Source organism: Bubalus kerabau, chromosome 20 (genome assembly GCF_029407905.1).
Source record: "Bubalus kerabau isolate K-KA32 ecotype Philippines breed swamp buffalo chromosome 20, PCC_UOA_SB_1v2, whole genome shotgun sequence".
NCBI classification, from domain to species: Eukaryota; Metazoa; Chordata; class Mammalia; order Artiodactyla; family Bovidae; genus Bubalus; species Bubalus kerabau.
Window position 1 is genome coordinate 46,062,609 of NC_073643.1, and position 21,798 is coordinate 46,084,406.

At 38.1% G+C, this 21,798-nt stretch overlaps 1 protein-coding gene across 4 annotated transcripts in view; it reads left to right on the forward strand.

Annotated features, from left to right (window-relative positions):
• Positions 1–11,932: 11,932 nt before the first annotated feature.
• TASOR (transcription activation suppressor) overlaps positions 11,933–21,798 on the forward strand; it is a 49,270-nt gene continuing 39,404 nt past the window's right edge. For 2 of the 4 annotated variants that reach the window (XM_055558159.1, XM_055558160.1), the window contains exons 1-2: positions 11,933–12,504; positions 20,765–20,910. In XM_055558159.1, the coding sequence (XP_055414134.1) occupies positions 12,183–12,504; positions 20,765–20,910 (468 nt within the window). In that variant the 5' untranslated portion in view covers positions 11,933–12,182. The remainder of the gene's footprint in view (positions 12,505–20,764; positions 20,911–21,798) is intronic. The other 2 variants (XM_055558157.1, XM_055558158.1) reach the window with 1 other exon arrangement.

A 21,798-nucleotide genomic window follows, 5' to 3' on the forward strand; every position in this document is an offset into this window, starting at 1 on the left:
TGCCATTTTTTTCTGCAGGAGATCTTCCCGACCCAGAGATTAAACCCCAATCTCCTGCATCTCCTGCATTGGCAAGCAGATTCTTTACCACTGTGCCACCTGAGAAGCCCAAAATTGTAAGTATTATTTTTATACTTTATATATTTTGAGGTTTTGCAAAGCAAAGCAAAACAGTTTTTTTTTCTTTTTTTCTTTTATTTGTAAATTTTACTGGAGTATTATTTATTTACACTGTTGTGTTAGTTTCAGATGTATAGCAAAGTGATTCCATTATATATATAATATATATATATATATATACACAAACACACACACATATTCATTCTTTTTTAGATTTCCTCATATAAATTATCACAGAATATTGATTACAGTCCCCTGTGCTAATACAATAGGTCCTTGTCTTATATATAATAGTGTGTGTATGTTCATTCCAAGCTCCTAATTTATCCCTGCCCCACATTTCCCTTTTGGTAACCGTAAGCTTGTTTTCAATATGTGTAAGTGTGTTTCTGTTTTGTAAATCAGTTCATTTCTATTATGTCTTAAAATTAGATTCCATATATGAGTGATATCATATGATAGTTGTCTTTCTCTGACTTAGTATGATAATCTCTAGGTTCATCCATGTTGCTGCAAATGGCATTGTTTCATTTATTTTTGTGGCCGAGTAATATTCTGTTGCATATATGCGCACTACATCTTCTTTATTCATTTGTTGGTGGACATTTAAGTTGTTTCCATGTCTTGGCTGTTGTAAACAGTGCTGCTGTGGACACTGGAGTGAGTGTATCTTTTCAAATTAGAGCTTTCTCCGGATATATGCCCAGGAGTGAGATTGCTGGATCATATGATAGTTCTGTTTTTAGTTTTTTAATGAATCTCCATACTGTTTTCCATAGTGGCTATACCAATTTATATCTCCCCCAATTGGGTAGGAGGTTCCCTTTTCTCCACATTCTCTCTGGATTTTATTGTTTGTAGAATTTCTGATGATGGCCATTCTGACCCGTGTGAAGTGATACGTCATTGTAGTTTTGATTTGCATTTCTCTGATAATTAGTGATGCTGAGCATCTTTTCATGTGTTTACTTGAACATCTGTATGTCATCTTTGGAGAAATGAGTGTTTAGATTTTCTGCCCATTTTTTGATTGAGTTAAAAGTAAATTTTTGAACATTCCTGTACTCTGTCCACAGAAAAGCACATTTAGATTCTCAAGAGAATGGGCTAATCACCAAATGGCACAAACCACAAGTAGAATTCCTCTAGAAGGGTAACTGAACACCACATTTTCTTCAATTAGATAAATGTCTGGTGTTATGTTTCTATAATTTATGTAAATTGCAACCATAAACCTACCAATTATCCCATTTAAACTTGGCTGGTTCCCCAAGGAGTTCTTAGGGGAAAACTTATGAGAATTATTGTCTATCTTTTCAGAGCCACTGGGGGTTACTAAATCTCTAGATTGCTTTTTTTTTTGTCTTAAGGTCTACTTTTTCAAATCTCTTCTAAGCAGGGATTGTTTTTTTTAGTGGAAAAATAATGTAAAAACATGATTTGGGGTGTGTTTGGAAATACAGAAAAGAATATTTGAAATAAGGTATTTAGACGCAACCAATAATGTTTAAAGAATTTGGAATATTTTATGTTGATAGTTCACGATTCACCGGGCCTTCTATTTAAGATTCTTTTTTAGAAATAGATTAATATTAGGTAACTTTTGAGAAATCTTTAAAACATAAAACTCAAGAAAAGACAGAGCAAGCGCTCTCATCAATTGTCAATGTCAATTTACACATTGATATTCTGTAGTAACGGATATAGACATACAGTAGGGTGTAGGTGTCAGTTGCTGCTGTCTTAATTGACTAAGGATACATTTCAGCTGTTATATTTAAATTATGCTGCTCCAGTGTTTGGGGTTTTTTTGTTTTTCCTTTTTATTTGGAGGGAAAAAACATTACACAAGTTTAAGCACTGGTGATAGGGCACAGAACTTCGTGCGTCCTAGTGGAACACTATGTCAATTTACTTTTTTTAAAAAACAATTTTATTGATATAATTCACACAGTAATAACTATTGACGTGTACAATTCGATGATATTTAGTATTACCACAGAGTTACGCAACCATCACCACAATTCATTCTAGAGTATTTTCATTACTCTAAAAAAAAAAAAACAAAAAAACTAGCTTTCATGCATTGAACCTGGACTGGTGATTCGTTTCATATATGATATTATGCATGTGTCAATGCCATTCTCCCAAATCATCCCAAATTCATCCGTTCATCAATGGACATTGCTAATTAATGTTCTTTTAAAATCAGCTTTTACTATGTAGTTACTAAGAATTCCTGCACCCAGGCCCAACATGTGCATGTACACATGGAGGCTTCCTCATTGTTGTCGTTACTCAGTCGCTCTGTCGTGTCCAGCTATTTGCGACACCATGGATTGCAGCACACCAGGCTTCCCTGTCCTTAATCATCTCCTGGAGCTTGCTCAAACTCATCCTCTGTCATCCCCTTCTCCTTCTGCCTTCAATCTTTCCCAGCATCAGGGTCTTTTCTAATGAGTCAGCTCTTCACATCAGGTGGCCAAAGTATTGGAGCTTCAGTTTCAGCATAGTCCTTCTAATGAATATTCAGGATTGATTTCCTTTAGGATTGACTGGTTTGATCTCCTTGAAGTCCAAGGGACTGAGTCTTCTCTTGAGAGAAGTCTGAACACCACAGTTCAGGTAAGGTAAGGTGGTCTTATATTCCCATCTCTTTAAGAATTTTCCAGTTTGTTGTGATCCACACAGTCAAAGGTTTTAACATAGTCAGTGAAGCAGAAGTAGATGTTTTTCTGAAAATCTCTTGCTTTTTCTGTGATCCAAAGGAAATTGGCAATTTGATCTCTGGTTCCTCTGCCTTTTCTAAATCCAGCTTGAACATCTGGAAGTTCTCAATTCATGTACTGTTAAATCCTGGCTTTGAGAATTTTGAGCATTACTTTGCTAGCATGTGAAATGAGTGCAATTGTGCAGTAGTTTGAACATTGTTTGGCATTGCCCTTCTTAAGGATTGGAATGAATACTGATCTTTTCCAGTCTTGAGGCCAGTGTGGCCTCAGGCCAAACTACAAGGAGGGAACACAGCCCCACCCATCAGCAGAAAATTGGATTAAATATTTACTGAGCATGGCCCTGCCCACCAGAGCAAGACCCACTTTTACCCACAGCCAGTCCCTCCCACCAGGAGGCTTCCACAAGCCTCTTATTTTCATCCATCAGAGGGCAGATAGAATGAAAACCACAACCACAGAAAACTAACCAAACTGATCACATGGATCACAACCTTGTCTAACTCAAAGAAACTATGAACCATGCTGTGTAGGGCCACCCAAGACAGACGGGGCATGGCGGAGAGTTCTGACAAAACGTGGTCCACTGGAGAAAGGAATGTCAAACCACTTCAGTGTTCTTGCCTTGAGAACCCCATGAACAGTATGAAAAGGCAAAAAGACAGGACACTGAAAGATGAACTCCCTAGGTTGGTAGGTGCCAATATGCTACTGGAGAAGAGTGGAGACATAGCTCCAGAAAGAATTAAGAGGCTAAGCCAAAGTAGAAACAACACCCAGGTGTGGATGTATCTGGTTGTGAAAGTAAAGTCCAATGCTGTAAAGAACAATGTTGCATAGGAACCTGGAATGTTAGGTCCATGAATCAAGGAAAATTGAAAGTAGTCAGCAAGAGTGAACACGGACATTTTAGGAATCAGCGAACTAAAATGGATGGGAATGGGCAATTTTAATTCAGATGACCATTATATCTACTACTATGGGCAAGAATCCCTTAGGAGAAATGGAGTAGCCCTCATAGTCAACAAAAGAGCCCGAAATGCAGTACTTGGGTGCAGTCTCAAAACAACAGAATGATCTCTGTGTGTTTCTAAGGCAAACCATTCAATATCAAAGTAATCCAAGTCTATGCCCCAAACACTAATGTCAAAGGAGCTGAAGTTAAATGATTCTATGAAGACCTCCTAGAACTACCACCAAACAAAGATATCCCTTTCATCATAGGGGACTGGAATACAAAAGTAGGAAGTCAAGAGATATCTGGAGTAACAGGCAAGTTTGGCCTTGGAAAACAAAATAAAGCAGGGCAAAGGCTAACAGAATTTTGCCAAGAGAAGCCTTCCTCATACCAAGCAGCAGTTCTCAGACACCAGCTGGGTGTCCAGTGATTCAACTCAATTCTGACACTATCTACTCAGAGATAGAATCAGATTCCACAGTCCCACCACGTTATACGGCAGCAGCAAGCTCAGGTTGTTACATGTGCTTCTGATTTTGACTGAATACAAATCAGATGTTCCCATGGGTTTCTCTCTGGGTTTGAGTAATTGCTAGAACAGCCCACAGAACTCAGGGAAATCTATTTACTCATGAGATTACTGATGAATTATGTTGTTGTTTAGTCACTAAGTCATGTCCTACCCTTCTGCTACCCCATGGACTGTAGCTTGCCAGGGTCCTCTGTCCACGGGATTTTCCAAGCAAGAATACTGGAGTGGGTTTTCATTTCCTTCTCCTGGGGATCTTCCCAGCCAGATATCAAACCTGAGTCTCTTGTGTCTCCTGTGGATTCTTTACCGCTGATTCACTGAGGAAGCCCTAATTTATTATGAAAGGCTATTTTAAAGATAAAAATCTACAGCCAGATGAAGAGATATACAGGGCAGGTTCTGGAACAAAGAAACTTCTGTTCTCTTGGAATTTGGGACTCGACAAGTTAGCATGTAGAAGAGATCTTTGTCCCCGATGTAGTGGCTCCCCAGCAAAGGGTCAAAAGCTATCTTTTGAGGTTTTTATGGAGGCTTCTGTACATAGCCATGACTGACTAAATCATTGGCCAGTGGACAATGATTCAACCTCAAGCTCCCCTCCCCTCCCTGAAATCAAGAGGTGGGACTGAAATCAGGAAAACCAGCCAGTCACTTGGGCTGACAAGGAGCCCACACCCTGGGGTGGAATCCAAAGTCATCTTTGTTAACATATACCCAATTGTGATGGAAAGAGATTGTTGTAAATATCAAGATACATATTCCACCTGCAGCATTTTCAGGAAGGACAAACATTATAGTAAAAGATCCTCCTTAATTCTAAGGGTTTGGGGAGCTCTGAACCAGGAACTGTGACTGAAGCCAAATATACCTGAGAAATATATCTTGGTCATCTGAATGCCAAATATATATATATTTCTTATAAATCACAGTAGCAAAAGGTCATGTTAACTATATCTTTTATTGCTAGCCTCTTGTTTTTTAAAGGCAATTTTAGTTTTTCTTGTTGGGCTTTTATAAATTGGAGAGAAAATGTCCAAAATTACAGTAAGTCTGAGTACCTTTCTGGTATTACAAAGCACCAAATAATACAGCCGTAACCTGAATCATGTCAAAGGGAATGCAAGCTCTGTGTTCACTTGTTAGTCCACCAAGGAGACTAGATGACTGATGACTGATTTACTTCTGCCTGTCCACAAATCCTCTAGAAATTGTTCAGTGCCAAAAAAAAAAAAGTAAAAATGAAAAGACTTGTGTTTGTAAGGGAGTTGGCGGGAAGTTTCAGTGGCTCAGTGGTAAAGAATCCACCTGCCAATGCAAGAGACTCAGGAGACAAGGGTTCGATCCCTGTGTGGGGAATATCCCCTAGAGAAGGGAATGGCAGCCCACTCCAGTATTCTTGCCTGGAAAATTCCATGGACAGAGGGGCCTGGTGGGCTATAGTCCATGGGGGTCTCATAGAGCCAGACACAACTGAGCATGCACATACATCCACACATGTTCCTATTCATTCAGAATAATAGAGGGACCAAACAAGGGATAAGAAATGACACAGGGGAGTGATGGGAATGTATTATGGTGTAACTTCATAATTTTTCTTTATTTCTGTTGAGAGCCTTGATTAACACACTAGAGCTCCTAGAGGCCTACAAGCAAGTAGAATTTCATTTACTTGCCGGAAACTGGAGTCAGAAGACAAACAAATTCGAGTCCTGCTTTGTCACTTATTGGAGCTATTCCTTCGAGCAAGACAGTTAAGCCACCATTTCTTCCTCTGCCAAATATGGCAATGTTTCTCTGGCAACTGCTGTGAAGATTAAAGAGTTTATAGCTTGGGAAGCACCAGACTATAAACCCAGGGTCGAGATGCATCTGTTTATTTTCAGTCCCCAGAAGCCCAGCCTAGGGCCTGGTAGCCAACAGGGTCCCGAGAATACTTGTTGAGAGAAAGAATGGTAAAATATCTGTAATTCCTTTTCCTCAAGCTTACAGTCTTCCAAATTGAGTAGTGAGATGTGTTAAACCTTCTGAATTCCTACAACTTTCTTTTGCTCTCCTTTATTATAAAAGCATAAAATCAAAAACACTTTGAATTTTTTTTTCACACATTTCACCACTGTTGGCACTTTCGGAATATACCACTTGCTCTTGAATTTTTTTTTTTTGCTTTGTGTAACTCATGCCCTTGGCAGCATCCTCTTCTTAGAAAACTTCACCAGCCACCACGTGAAGTTATTATAAACTTAATTCTTTCTTCAGATGAAAACAGCAGTGGTGTAAACGACCTTATCCCTGGAACTCTACTGGTCACCCAGCTGATAAAAACAGAATCACTCCCAATCGTTAAATCCTTTTTATTTCAACAAATCTTGGATTTGGCAAATGGTGTTCATCTGTCTTCTCAAATGCAGTAAAAGGCATTTTGAATTTGCATTAGTCATTTCAAGGGCATTTGATAGACACACTGTAATTTATATTTTGGGAGTCTACATTTGCATATAATGAAGTTTGCTTAAAGCAAGATATACCAGTAAACACTTAATGGGTAAACCCAAATCAGGTTATGTGAAATAAGGATATTCTTGCCAGAAAAGAAAAGATCAGATAGCCACTCTATCCTTGGCAGTCAAAGCACATTTCATAAACACCTATTGTATTCCAGGCACTGTGTTCTAGGCACTGCGCCAGGCTCATTATGGTAAGCAAACCCAGACATTGCTCTTCAGCCCATGGAGTGAAGCATACATAGGTTCTAGCGGGGGCCGGGGAGAGAGAGAGAGAATTCCACAAATGAGGGAGTCATTACAAACTGAGGAAAGTGAAAGGTGAATAGCGTGAAAACAGCAAGGTTCTGTGAAAGCACACCGCACAGGGCGAACCAACCTTGAATGGGAGGAGGGTGATCAAGGAATTTTACACCAGGAAGTGAAGCTGCAGCCAAAAGAAGCTCAGGAGGAGCTCATGAGGATGAGGGAGAAAGAGCACATCACACTGGGGAAGCAGTGTGTGCTGAGCCTGATCACGTGGCTAGGGGAGCCCAGCTGGGGGGCCAGGCGGAGGAAGCACCCAGAAGCTTAGGGAGCAGGAGTGGAGAGGAAAGTAGAAAAGGGTCAGGATTAGCAGGACTCTCTAAGCCCCATGAAGAATTCTTATCTTTGTCCCTTGAATAATGAGAACCTGCAGAAGCGTTTCTGGTTTTTTTGTTGAACTGAAAAACAACATCATACAGTAACACACACAACTTTCAAATGTAGAGTTCAATGTGTGTATATATATATGTACTGCCCTTGTAACTATCACCTAAATCAAGATGTAGAATATTTTCATTGTTTCAAAAATTCTTTCATATCCCCTTTGACTCAGCACCTCCTCACACACCTCCCTGCTACAGACACATAAGGGAACCACTGTTCTGACTTTTATTATCATGGACTATTTTTGTCTTGCCCTTGTACTTCATGTGAATGGAATCATGCAATATATACTCTTATGTCTGACTTGTTTTCACTTAACATCATGCCTATGAGATTCATTCATGGTATTACATGTAACAGAAATCTTAGATGGGCTTGACTCAAATGACAAAAGTGGTGATCGTTTTCTAATGTATAGAAATAGCAAATCACCATGTTGTATACCTGGAACTAACATAGTGTTGTAAGTCAATTGAAGTATGTTCAATGAAAAAAAAAAATCTTAGAAATGAAACCAAAACAAACCTTAGTAACAGCTCTTGACTCCTGGGTTTAGTTGAGATGTGTGGTTACCAGAGTCAGCTGTGTAACTGAAGGGCTACTCACTCACATGCAAGCTCATCCCTAAGCTTATTCTTATTTCTAACTGAGGATTCCTTTTGTGCCTTCTCTTCTTTGCATGGACGTCTTTCGTCCCAGACATTAACCATGATGAACTTCAACCCAGTTTGTTGTCAGGGTCTTATACTTCCTTGGGACACTCCCAAGAAATACTTGCTCAGTGAGTAATATAAGTTCTTTAGGGGGAAGAAGATGACTCCGTGGAAGAATTATTATTTTTGTAGCTCAACCATAAGGGAAAAAAATGGCAATTTCATATGTTTGTAATGCCTCCCAATAGGCAGTGGAGTTGTAGGCTTGTAGCACTGACCTTATTCATAAAATGAACGAATTGAACTGATTTAATCTCCTTAAGGTTCTATGAGTTGGATTAGTGGTGGTTTTGTTGAATGGCCTTTATTTATTTTTCTTGTGGATTAAAAAAATTTTATTTACTTTTTAATTGAATGATAATTGCTTCATTTTGTTGGTTGACTGGCCTTTATTATCTTTCCCTGCTGCTGATCAATGGAAAGCTTTTAAAAAAAAAAAAAAAGATCTCCTAGCTGTATGCTTGAAGCAGGTACTTGTGAGCATCAAATAACATCTTTTACCTGGAAAAAAAATGTGAAATTGTTTACAAATGTTAAATGCTGTTATTACAATCAAATCTTTTTAGTGGCTTTGTTCACTTCAAAGGTATTGTTATTAATGCTTTTGTACATCAGGGAGTTTCTGTTCTGAAACATAGGGATCCTTCTAGAATCTCTGTGTTGGCTTTCTGGATGATTTTTAAGATACTGCTGTTGCACTCTTGGTTGAAATATTGGGTAATAACAACAACAGCTTCCAGCATGATTTTCTATATATATATTTTTAATGTTTTAATTAAAAATTTATATTGAAATGTTTTTGATTTGCATTGTTATGTTAGTTTCTGGTGTATAGCAAAGTGATTCAGCTATATATATGTGTGTGTATGTATATATATATACACACATATATGTATGTATATACATACACTTTATTTTATATTTCTTTTCCGTGATAAATTATTATAAGACACTGAGTATAGTTCCCTGGCTATACAGTTGATCCTTGTTGGTTATCTGTTTTATATAGTGGTCCTAATGTATTTCTCCCCTTCTCCCTTCTTTCAAAAATGTATTTTTTTTTTTAGTTAAGTGGTGCATTTTTAAAAGCTGTTTATTTATGTGGCTGCACTGGGCCGGGTCTTTGTTGTAACCTGAGGGATCTTTTAGTTATAGCAGTGTACATTCATCTAATTCCCTGACCAGGGATGGAACCGGGGCCCCTGTGTTGGGAGTGCGGAATCTTAGACACTGGACCACCAGGGAAGTCCCTCCTATTTTTAAAATAAAGAGTTGAACTGGATTTTTTTTTTCTGTTTTCAATGTAAAATGGCAATTGTTGTCTCTGCATATTTAGTTATATACTACCTCACCATTCTCTAGTTTACTTCTGCGGTGGTGTTTTGTCTGTTACTGAGGGTAGGGGACAATGTAGATTTTATGTCTTTTAACCTTTGGTAGCTCTTGCTTCAGAACCTTATGTATTATGGTATTACCCTTAACCCCCCAGCCCCAAGGACATACTGGGTATCTACTGATATATGCATATGGCTTCCTGGTGGCTCAGATGGTAAAGAATCCGCGTGCAATGTGGGAGACCTGTATTCAATCCCTGGGTTGGGAAGATCCCTTGGAGAAGGAAATGGCAACCCACTCTAGTACTCTTGCCTAGAAAATCCTATGGACAGAGGAGCTTGGTGGGCTATCATCCATGGGGTCTCAAGGAGTCCGATACTACTGAGCGACTTCACATTAATGAATCAACAACAAAATTACCTTTTAGGTACCCTAACACCTGAGTTTCTGATCTCCTGTAGCCTCTACTATCAAGTAAAGCCTTTTCTTCCCAACTTCAAGGGTAACTTTTAACTTAAAATAACGTAGCATTTTTGTGTCAGCTTGGCCCTAGTATTTTTATCAGTATTTTAAAATGTGTTTTTACGTTAACTATTGACTAAGAGAAATAATTGTTTTATATTATACTCACTTTCCTATGATATACCGAGCTTATTCAAATAGGTTGGGCAAGTCATGAGCAGCTTTTCTTATAAGATGTGAAACAGATAGGATATTTATCACAGGACATTGGAATCCAATTTTGCTATTGTCCTTAGGAATGCTCTTTAAGTAGCAGCCACTGGCAAGGCCTAGGGTTTTATTATCATTACACATTTAGTCAGTCAACTCCTGGAGTTTGAGCATAGAGATATGGGCCCCAATCCTGATCCTACTGCTTGGAGATGGAGCAAAATGTCAACCCTCATTTCTCCATATATAAAATGCATAAAGATACAGAGCTGCTGTGAATGTTAGATCTTAAGAGAAGCAGGCAGTGGGAGGGTTGTTCAAGAGGGAGGGGACATAAGTATACCTATGGCTAATTCATTTTTATATATGGCAGAAACCAATAGAATATTGTAAAGTAATTATCCTCCAGTTAAAAGTTAAAAAAAAAAAAAGCAGGCAAGGGCTAGTACTTTATTTAGAGTTAAATAGACCTGGCTTCAGATTCTCATTTTATTAAAATTTGTTCTGTTCTGCAACATTTTATCTCTTATCTATATAGTTGATTTACAACTGTAGTAAATTAACTGTAGTTAATTTACAGATTCTTCTCTATAATGGGTTACAAGATACTGAATTCCATGTGCTATACAGTAAATCCTTCTTGTTTATCTATTTGATATATAGTGTGTTTCTATTAATTCCATACTCCTAACTGCAACACTTATTTTAAATTGTGCATAATAGCATCTCCCTAACATCTGTTGTGAGGATTTAATGTACATAGTATAAATAAATCGCTAGGTACAGTGCCTAGCATATAGAAAGAACGCAAGAAATAATTTCTGTATTCACCATTGCCCAAATAGTTTCAACCTAACCAGCATAAGCTATTTTAAAGGCCTTCTAACTTGTCTAGTTGTTTTAAGGTAAAACGATCCCTTGCTGTATATCTTTTAACGTAGCTGCAAATGTTTGTATTTTTCTCTAATATACACTAGCTATAGGAAAACTGAAACAGCAATGGAAAATCTAAAAGCTAGTAGCCCTTCTCAAGCTCCCCAGAACCAAATCCTGTTAACATTAGGCTGTGAAGTCAAATCAAAGGACCAAGGAATTTACAGCTTGCTGGAGGCGTGCCACTGGTTCTAACCCTTCTAGATAAAAATAGGGGGGCGGGTGGGAGTAATCTGTTGTAAAAATGTAAGATCCAGTGGGAATAACACGTCATTGAAGCGGGTCCCGTAGCTTTCAGGCTCTTATCGTTGCAGTCACTATCATATCACCACTTCAAGCCTTTATATATGCATGCAAATATTTCACAAAGCCAGAATCAACCCACAACCACTGCCTTTATCCGGTTCTGGCCGTGGCAAGTCGTGCGCGGAGAAGCGAGGTAATCTTGCCCGGAAAAAGGCGACGCCTGCGTTCCCAGGACTTGGCGCAGCACGCCTCCCTCGCCTGCAGCACTGGCTGAACGCGCTCCGGGATCTCGCAGCTCGCCATGAGACCCATCTAACCCGCAGCCGGAGCGGCGTCGAGGTACTCGTCGGGCGTTGCGGTCGCCCCTTTTGGCGGGCTCGGGCGCTCCGAGACTCCGCCCCCTGGCGCCGTCTATCCGCACCCGCAGAGGCGGGCGCCGCGTCTTCATTGGCGGAGCGCTCCGTGATGGCCACGCCCCCTCCAGGCCCCGACGCCAGCACGTTGAGTGGTGGGGGCCGGCTGAAGAACTGCCCGAGCGAGGAGCGGCTCCCGGGGCCGGGAGGCACGGTTGGGGCGCCCGCTTTAGGGCCCCTGAGAGGCTGCTGGGCGGGGATAGCGGCCCGCGGCCACGGGGGGAAGGGGGTCGGTGGGCTGAGAGCAGCTTGGCGGCGAGGCCGGCCCGCCGCCCCTTCCCCCCACCCCCGTCGACCTTGTCGGCCGAAGCTTCCCGGAGCTCCTCACGCCGGCGCGATGGCGACTGCTGCGGAGGCGGAGGTCTCTCCGCCGACGGACGCGAACTGGGAAAGTGGCGGCGGAGACGACGAGATGAAGCAGACGCTTCCGGAGCTTGAGTCCTCCCCACAAAATGGCGGCGGCCTCAGCATCGCGGAGCCCGGCGGCGGCGCCGGGCCTGAGGAGACCACGGCTTCCGAGGCCGCCCCGAGCCTCTGCCACGAGCAGCCTCAGGACTCCCCTGAGGCGGGCGCGGCTGCACTGCCCAAAGGCCCCGAAGAGCCCGAAAGACCCATTAGGAGGAGTTTTCAGATCCCCAGGAAGAGCAGAGAAAAGAAAGGTGGTGCTTCCCCTCTTTCCCAACCCCTCTTTCTCTCTCCCCTCCATCTTTTCATTAGAACCTCTCTGTCTCCTTCCCACACCCATCCGAGACACGTAAACACGCATGCAGCGCCAGCCGCCTGTCCCCTCACAGCCTCGGCCGCCCAGCTGCTGCGCTTGGTGCGAGAGGAAAGCGGTGGAATCACGCTCCCTGCTCCCCTTCTCCCCGTGGAAGTTGGAAGTAGCTATTTTGAAGCTTGTCCGTAAGGCTGCAGCTCCCAGAGAGGAAAGATGGTGCTCGGCGCCCCTCCTTCCCAGCCCCTGAAGGCAGAGAAGCTGATGTGTCCTCCTCTAAAGATGCTTCTGAGAAGTCTCAATGTGGAAATAACCCGTGGCCATGGATTCTGGGGCTTTCTCCAAGGCCATTGCATTGCGAGGACCACAAGCGCTTCTCCCTGTGGAAATTCTTCAGCTCTATGTCTACTTGAAATTTGATCGATGTCAGCGTCTTCCCTTGTTTAGAAATCTCCGTTAGATGTGATTCATGCACACTGCTGTTTTCCATCACACTTCATTTCCATGTAGTTTTTTTTTCCCCCGCCCTGTTTTTGAAGCGCTAGATAGGGCTGTCTTTAAATCCAAGCCTTAGTTTGTTTTTCGTTGTATTCGAAAAGATGGGGAAGGTAGGTTCTTGGTGCAGTAATTTCCCTATGAAAAAAATAGAGGTCAGCTTTTGCCCAAGAGTCACCGACTTGATTTTGCAAATGAGAGAACTTCAGGAAAAAAATTTTTGAGAGATACAGTCTGGTTCGTGGAACAAAAATGGGAACAGTTACATTAACAACGTATTAACAGCGTTACGTTTCTAAAATTTTATGCCATATTGTGACACCTTTCTCATGGAGGAAATTACCGTTTTCTGTTTTTAGAATACAATTTTTGACCATCCAGTGATTTTGGGTGCTCTGCCTGGATTTAGTCAATTTAAGCAGGTTTTTTTTCTTTGTTTTAGTGTGGTTCCGTTTTTCAGATTTACTTTGAAAAGTAATAGGAATTTTCTTATTTGTAGTAAACGTTTTTTACTTGTAGCTTGAGTCTTGGTAAAGAGAATCTTGAGTGAAGCATGTGCTTCCTCTGTGCACGTGCACAACAGCTACATTTGCACAACTGAAATTGATAACCTTTTGTCAGTAACATACGGACAAAAAAGTCAAGTTGTTAATTTCTGTTTGGATGAGAAAGCCAAGGGAATTCTTGGTGTGAGAAACCAGGCTGAGAAAGATGAAGTTAAATCCGCTAGCATGAGGACTGTTTCTAGAAATATCTTTTGAGTTAATGTAATAGATGTCAGGGTTCAAGAGGATTCTTCAAGGGTCAGGATCATCAATTCTTTTGGTTTATTTAGTTAAGATGTATAGTCAGTATGAGGAAAATATATTTCAGCCTAAATTATAAATTGGTAGAGAATAGGTTAAGAGTAGATTTAGATGGGCTCTTGATTGTATGTTTGAAATAGCTTGAACTTTTCCCGTTTTTAATTTTTTTTTTTTTAGCTTGATACAGTTTTGCAGTCCGTTTTCTAAAAAGTTTTAACCAAAACATAAGGCACGATGTACCTCATTTTAACTTCTCATAGGACCAGAAAATTGGCCTAAAACCCCTGTTCTGTTTGAAATGTGGGATGGCACTAGGAACTGTTGGCTTGTGTGTGTGTGGTTTTTTTTAAAATATGTCCAGAGGCTGCTCTAAAATAGATTTCATTTGAACACACTAAAAGATATAATTGAGGAATTAAGAAGTATAAAACCTCATTTTCTCCCCAGAGTCTCATGCTCCCTTGGGGAAAATTGATAGTTTCCATTTTCACTTAGAGGCAGAGGCTGTTACCTTTCTCCTCTCAGGAAGGTTTTGGTAAGGAAAGTATAACGTAAACTTTTTTCATGTTTAATGAAAATGAATAATTTTTAACTTGTGTAAATATTTTTACACCGAGCAGCAGCTGTTCAAATAGTGCAATAGCAATTTAAATAGAGCTTTTAAAACTTAAATTAGTTTTTACCATCATGGACTTCATCCTGCCCAACATGAAGGGAGTTAATACTTGGTGATGGAATTTCATAGAAAAAATCAACTTTTTATTAAAAAAACAAACAAACAAAAAAACAGCTTTTATCAGAAACAGTGCAGTAGGTTCTGCTAGTTTCACGCTTGATCCCCAAATAATACCCTCTTGGGAGACTTGAAAGGTAACACTTATGTATAGAATTTGGCTAGGTATTCATGCTGGTCATCTGAGTCTTTTATCATGAATATTAGATACCTCTTTTTTTTTTTTTTTTAATTTTTTAATATTTATTTTTCTGTTTGGCTGTGCCAGCTCTTAGTTGTAGCATGTGAACTCTTAGTTGCAGCATGTGGGATCTGTTTCCCTGACCAGGGATCGAACCCAGGCCTCCGGCATTGGGAGCCTGTAGTTTTAGCCACTGGACCACCAGGGAAGTCCCTAGATACCGCTTCTTGAACTTTTCTGTATCAAAGATTCTGTTGCATTCGTATTTTAATATGGCAGGACTTTGCTTGTGACTGCTTTTCCAGTAAAAATAAAAATTAGGACTTGTATTCTTGGTAACTTAAAGATAAACTTTTTTAAGTAGAACTTGCCTTTTCTTGGTCTTCACAGTAGCAGAACATTAAAATACTGCCATTCTAATTAAGTGATAATATTGCAAATACTTCATAGTGCTTAGTAAGTTGTAGGCGCTGTTCTAAGCGGTTTATATGTGTTAATTAAATCTAAGTAATCCTATGTGTTAAGTGCTGTTCCCATTTTACAGATGAGGAAAGTGAACTACTGAGGTAAATAACTTGCCCAAGGTCACATAGCTAGTAAAAGGTGGAGTTGGAGTTTGAACCTAGGCATAAAATACTTATTTCTTTTTCATTATAGAAAAGTTACGGTGTTTTTTTTTTAAATTAACAACTATTAAATTTAGTGATGTTTAGTATGTCTTCATCCTGGGAAATTTTCAGATTGACAAATTATGTTCATTAAAAAATTAACACATGTAATCAGTGCTGACAGATTAAGTGATCTGTTGACTAGAGTAAAATTTTACTTTATGATTATTTGTTAATTCTTTTTACTTACTGGACAGGCTACTCTCTGCACTATAAGGAGGCACTGTTACGTTTTAACAAATTGTAGAATTGCATTTCCTCAGTGGGTGTTTCACTGTTGCCTTCTTTTACTCTAGAATCTAGTAATGTAAGTCCTCAAAATCAGTAATTGACATAATTTTTCTGTTCAAAGTTCTTGGGAAGTGACGTAGTGATGATTGACTTTCTGGAAGATGTTTGTTGGTTAGTGCTGTATGTAGGGAACAAGATTAACTGCTCTCACGCACCTGCCTCTCTTGCAGGTGCATCACAAACTAAATGATCTCATGCATTTGTGTCCATACTGGTTTAGTTTAGGAGAATTAATATCCAGTTCTCCCAAATCCCCATCTTTTCCCACAAAATTTGGAATTATCTTTTTGAAGACTTTGGGATTAAGTGTCTTAAGGAAATTTCAATGATGTTTTTAAGTTTTATATGAATGACTTGGTTCCAAGTACCACAGGTTTCCATAGGTAGAAGTAAATCTGAGCAGTAAAGTATAGGCAGAATTCAGTCATCCACATAAAACATTTGATGCTGCTGCTGCTAAGTCGCTTCAGTCGTGTCCGACTCTGTGTGACCCCATAGACGGCAGCCCACCAGGCTCCCCTGTCCCTGGTATTCTCCAGGCAAGAAAACTGGAGGGGGTTGCCATTTCCTTCTCCAGTGCATGAAAGTGAAAAGTGAAGTCGCTCAATCGTGTCCAACTCTTAGCGACCCCATGGACTGCAGCTTACCAGGCTCCTCCATCCATGGGATTTTCCAGGCAAGAGTACTGGAGTGGGGTGCCATTGCCTTCTCCGAAAACATTTGATAGGAGCATACAAATTCTAAGTAACGGAGGTAAACTCTTTGACATATTCCCCAGTCCAAAATGGTCAAGTTTCATGTTTGTTACCTCTAGAATTCTGCTAGAATGTTCATTCTTAATTCTACACTTAATGTGTCAATTGTGATTTAAAGATGAATCATCCATTCCTACAGTATTATGTCTGTAGTACTTTTATTAGACCGGAGAAGTGTGATTTTTAAAATGTGAGGAACAAATGGATATTCATTGTATTTTAGTCATTAGTAGACATCAGAGATGGATTCAGAGAGAATTGCAGACCAATGTGATTGCCAGCCTACTCTTATTTCCTTTTCTTCCATGAATTACTGTAAGTTGAAATGTATATTTTATATTTTCCATTGGTATATTTTTATAATATTGGTCCATCTTATTTTAAAAGTTTAGCTTGTTTTTACACTTAGGTGTGTATGTGTGTGTGTGTGTGTGTGTGTGTGTGTGTGTATATATAATTTTTTTTTTACATTCACTTAATACAAACACAAAGATTGGCATTAATACTAAATAAGTTAATAAAGTAGTTGAGGAAAAATGTTTCTTTGGCTGAGAAACAAAGCTCCTATTTGATGATCTTAATTTTATATCCCAGTTACTTAAATTTAACATTGAATTCTTAGTATGTTTAATATGTTTTGTATGCTGCAAATAATATAAAATATTCTAGTTCTGATATGATGGTATAATCAATTTCCTTATTTGAACTATGTATCTCCAAGTACCTTTCTAACTCTTTCCTTGAATCCCATAAAAACACATCTATAAAAGGGACTTCCCTGGTGCTTCAGTGCTTAAGACACTGCATCCACTGCAAGGGGCACAGGTTCAATTCCTGGTTGGGAATGTAGATCCTACATGCCACGTGGTGTGTCCAGGAAGGAGGGGAAAAGAAATGATGAAACACATTTATAATCTGTTTTGTCAATAGAGAAACCTTGTTAAATCAGAAGTCAACTCAGTAACTTATCTTTCTGATAACAGATGGTTGGAAAGCCTGTATATGAGCAAAATTATGTATTCCTAATGTCTAGAAGAATTATGACTGCTGTTAGTTAACCTTTATAAACCAAACAAAGGGTGTTAGTTATGGCTTTTGACCCTGTTAAATGCATTAAATGAGAAAAATATTAAGAAATTAGAGTTAAAAGCAGACAAGAGGGTAGAAAGAACATGCTAGACATCAAAAATTTTTTTTTATAGCTAGTATCCATATAGCTAATACAATTTCTTGATCTAAAATAAGGAAATAATTGTGTTTTTCCAGCTCTTGGAATGATTGGTTTCAGCTCTTATATACCCATTTACATCTTTTCTTTTACTTACAGTTCAGGATACAGATTTGCAGCTAGGGAGCCTATTTTGAATTCCACCTGCCTTATTCATATATTAACCTTGGGCCAAGTTAAGTGTTAGCTCAGTTTCATTTGTGAAATAGCCATATTGAACTTCATAGGGTGATTTTGGTGATTAAATGAGATAATGTATATAAAGCTATTAGTACATACCTGAAAAGGAATAATGAGCCATTAACAGTTAAACTCAAAAATCGTCAGAATCTGGAGAATATTATATGGGATACTGACTTCCTAATGTGAAATTGGTGATTAATATAGAAAATGTTCTGTTCCCCATTTGGGTAGTCATTGATTTATTATTGCCTCAGATGATGATACTGTGACATCTGTATGTTTTCTTTAAAAGAATTGACAGTATGTGTTGATCACATACATGCTTCAGTGGTTATTAAGGACAGATAGACCACCAGGGAATGTACTTTCAGAACATTTTATATTTCTGAACTGCCATTACTAGCACATTGACTTGAAATCTTTAAAAATAGTTATAGCAAAATTTTATTCTTCTGAAAGTGATAATTGGGAATAAAAATTAGAAATTATAACTCTAGCCTAACTACTAAAGCCAGTTGAGACATTTGAAATACTTAGGATACAAGTATTTCTTGTTAGACCTAAAATCTTGCACATTTTTTCTGTTTAAAAAAAAAATTTCACTAGTGTTTTCACATGGGCAGACTACTTGAGTACATTTGAGGTGACTCTAGGACATTGCTTTGGAATGAAACAAATGTTAAGTACTTTTTAGAGAGTGATTTGAGAGTTAGTTTCTATATACATTTTTATGATTTAACTGATATCTTTCGCTTTTGGTTAGATTGATGGTAGAAATAGTGTTGTAATATCTTTAAAAAAAATTTCTTTTATGTAGATTAGTAAAATATCATAGAATTTTAAAGCCACTTGATACTTCTTTTTATCACATTTTTAGATACCTGAAGGCACTTGTTAGTTTAGAAACATAATCAATCATGTATAAAATCCATCTTTAAAAATCATGCTTGGCTTATTTTGGATGTGAAAGCCTATAAAAACTACTCCACATGCTGTTTTTCCTCACAAGTTTTTCTAGTTTAGTTGGGGATAGACACAAAGATAAAACATTTTCTCCTACAACATTCTGTAAAACAGATTTGAATTGAGAGAATGGATTTCTCGCTGTTTTTTGAGCTTTCATTTTGCTTTATAAATCACTGAATTGTTGAATTTGTGAGACCTAATTTACAATGAAAACAATCATATTTTGGTAGTTTAGAACATATTTGTATTTAGTATAAAAAACTTGACAAATTTTATTCTCTCTTTTTTTTTTTTACTCGCTTCCTCATTCATTCAACTTGGGGCCAGTGCCCCAAGTAAAGGGAATGAACAAGGCAGTTATAGTTCCTTCTGTCTTGGAGCTTGCAATGAATAGATGATTGAGTATATCCATCTGCTATAAATTTGATTATAGGACACTTTTTTGCATGTAATAGTTCTTTTTGAGTGTCCGCCCCCTCCCTGTTTACTCCTGGTGTCTTTGTTGCATTATTATAAGTAATGTTGATTTTATACCCACCTCTCGCTTTTTTAGTGTGTAATTCTGAAGTAGTTGGGATCGTTTGTTCTGCACACATTCTCTCATTGAAAACTACTGCTTTTACAGAAACTTTTGTAATATATACATTGTTTGGTAAATGAATGGATATATCCTTTGACATTATGTCCTTTAAAGCTTAATAACTGAATAGAGAATACAGTAGAAACAGCTACTCTTAAGTACAAGTGGAACACTGTTTCCAGTAGTGGCCTAAAGGTATTTTGATTGACATTTATTGATTCTTTATAAATAGTATCTTGAAAGAAATTAAGGTAATAGCATATAACATCTGTTCTGTGAATAACAATGAAAGTGGTTATTTTTAGTTTGGGGAAAATGTATATATATATGTAGACTTGATGTTTGAAGTTTATGTCACATTATTTCATCCACAAGGTGGAAATTTGAGGTTATTAGCCTCCTGATTGAAGAACAGATTGAATATTTAAGTATTTTTTTAAATTAAAGGGAGTGTGTAGTAGTTGGCCAAGTGGGGAATAAAAACTTTTACCATCTTACTTTGCACCAGATGCTGTGCTTAGAGCTTTTCCAAGTGTTGTCTTATATGGGTGTATGGCATCGTAGTGGTTATTAGGATAGCTCGAGTTCTCCTTTTTACTGAACAAAGTAATGAGCTTACTTGGTTAAGTTGGTTTGCCTGGGGTCTCTCACAAAGCCAGTAAATACTAGAGCTGATATTTGTGTCCAGGTTTGACTCCAAAGTCCCACATCTTTCCATTTCACCAAATTTTCATAGTAGATATCCTCCCACTTTATGTTGTTAATACAAGAAGCTAATGGATGCAACATGTTATTCTAACGTTAGTTTTAAAAACCATGTAGAATAATTTTATTCTATAGACACCTAAATGGCTTAGGTGTTTTTATGCTTTTACTTATGGCGTAAGCATTTAATTTGCTGAAATAAATGGTCCTAGACATATGTGTAACATAAAATAAGAGTTGAGGTAGTTTGAGTTTATGCACAGCTTCTTATGAGTAATATACACAGGCGTCTTTAAGTAGTTTAGGTTGCCTAGTGTAGCATCTGCTAGGTTTTGCCAAATTGTAACTTCCTTTTCTGCATGTGTAATGCCAGATGTGCATTCCTATAGAGTTTTTTCTTCAATGAATTAATCAGTGTTTCTTTTACATGTCACAAAACACCCAAGTAATAGGCAGCTAGACTTTTTCTTCAATTAACTGTCTTTTGCACTTCACAAAATAGGATAGCCCTGATAATTTTTTCAGTATATTTATAAGTTATATAAAAGCCACAAAAATGTAAGAAACTACTTTTAAGATGGAATTTTAAAATTAATACTGTTTTTCATTTTAGCACTTTTTCAGCCATTAACTCCAGGCTCTCGGGAATTTGAAGATGTTTTAAATATTCTCCACTCATCTTACCTTGAACCAACTTCAGTAGCAAATTTTAACTACAGGCGTGCTTGCTTGATACATAACGAGCTTTTGGAAAAGGAGGTATGTTTTCGATTGTGCCTTTTGTAAGATTCTTCAGAACCAGTTAATAGCTTGGTATTGTTTTACTTTTTTTAAAAAAAGCTGAAGTTCTTAGGAAAGCCAAATTATGAAAGGGAAAAACAAGTTTAAATGACGTGTTTTTTCCCCTAAACAGTGTTGATATTGCACTGCATTTTATCTGTGTGTTAATAAATTAATGTGATTGTATAAAATAACTTTTACTAAAAATGAATCTTAAACGTAGTGATAACTTACTGTTTAATGGCTTTATTGTAAATTCATCAGGAGGCTTTTTGATCTTTCAAGCACATGTTAGTTAAGTGGAATCTCTTAAGAGTGTGTTGTGTCTTAAGTTCCAAGGTGCGTTTATTTTTAGGATGTTTAATTTTTCCCTTAATTATTGCCAGGTAATTGAATTGAATTTAATATCATTCGTAGAAATTCTTAGTGAGAAAGTGAGAACACAGGGAAGTATTTGAGCCTTTTAGGTAGTGAATTAAAGTTTCACGTACAGATTAGAATACTGTTTGAGTTTCGGTTTAGGAAAAGCCATAATAATCTTGGAGTTAATACAAATGATATGTTTGGAAACATTTGATGTGTATACTGCTTTCTCATGTACATGAAATGCTATTAATTTTGTACTTTTAAAATTGGTTAAAAAAAAAAAAATAAAATTGGTAAATCCAGTGCTATCAGTATTTAACTTTGAAAGGATCCCTAAAGTAGCTAAATGTTACTGGCTCCCAGAGAAAAGTAAAACCTTGGTAGTTTGATGTAGTTTCATGATATGATAGGGATTATTTGTTAATTTATATGAAAATTTAGTCTAAAACTTCATTATATTATTGAAGATCAGTAATAGCCTGAATATTGCCATGTACATCT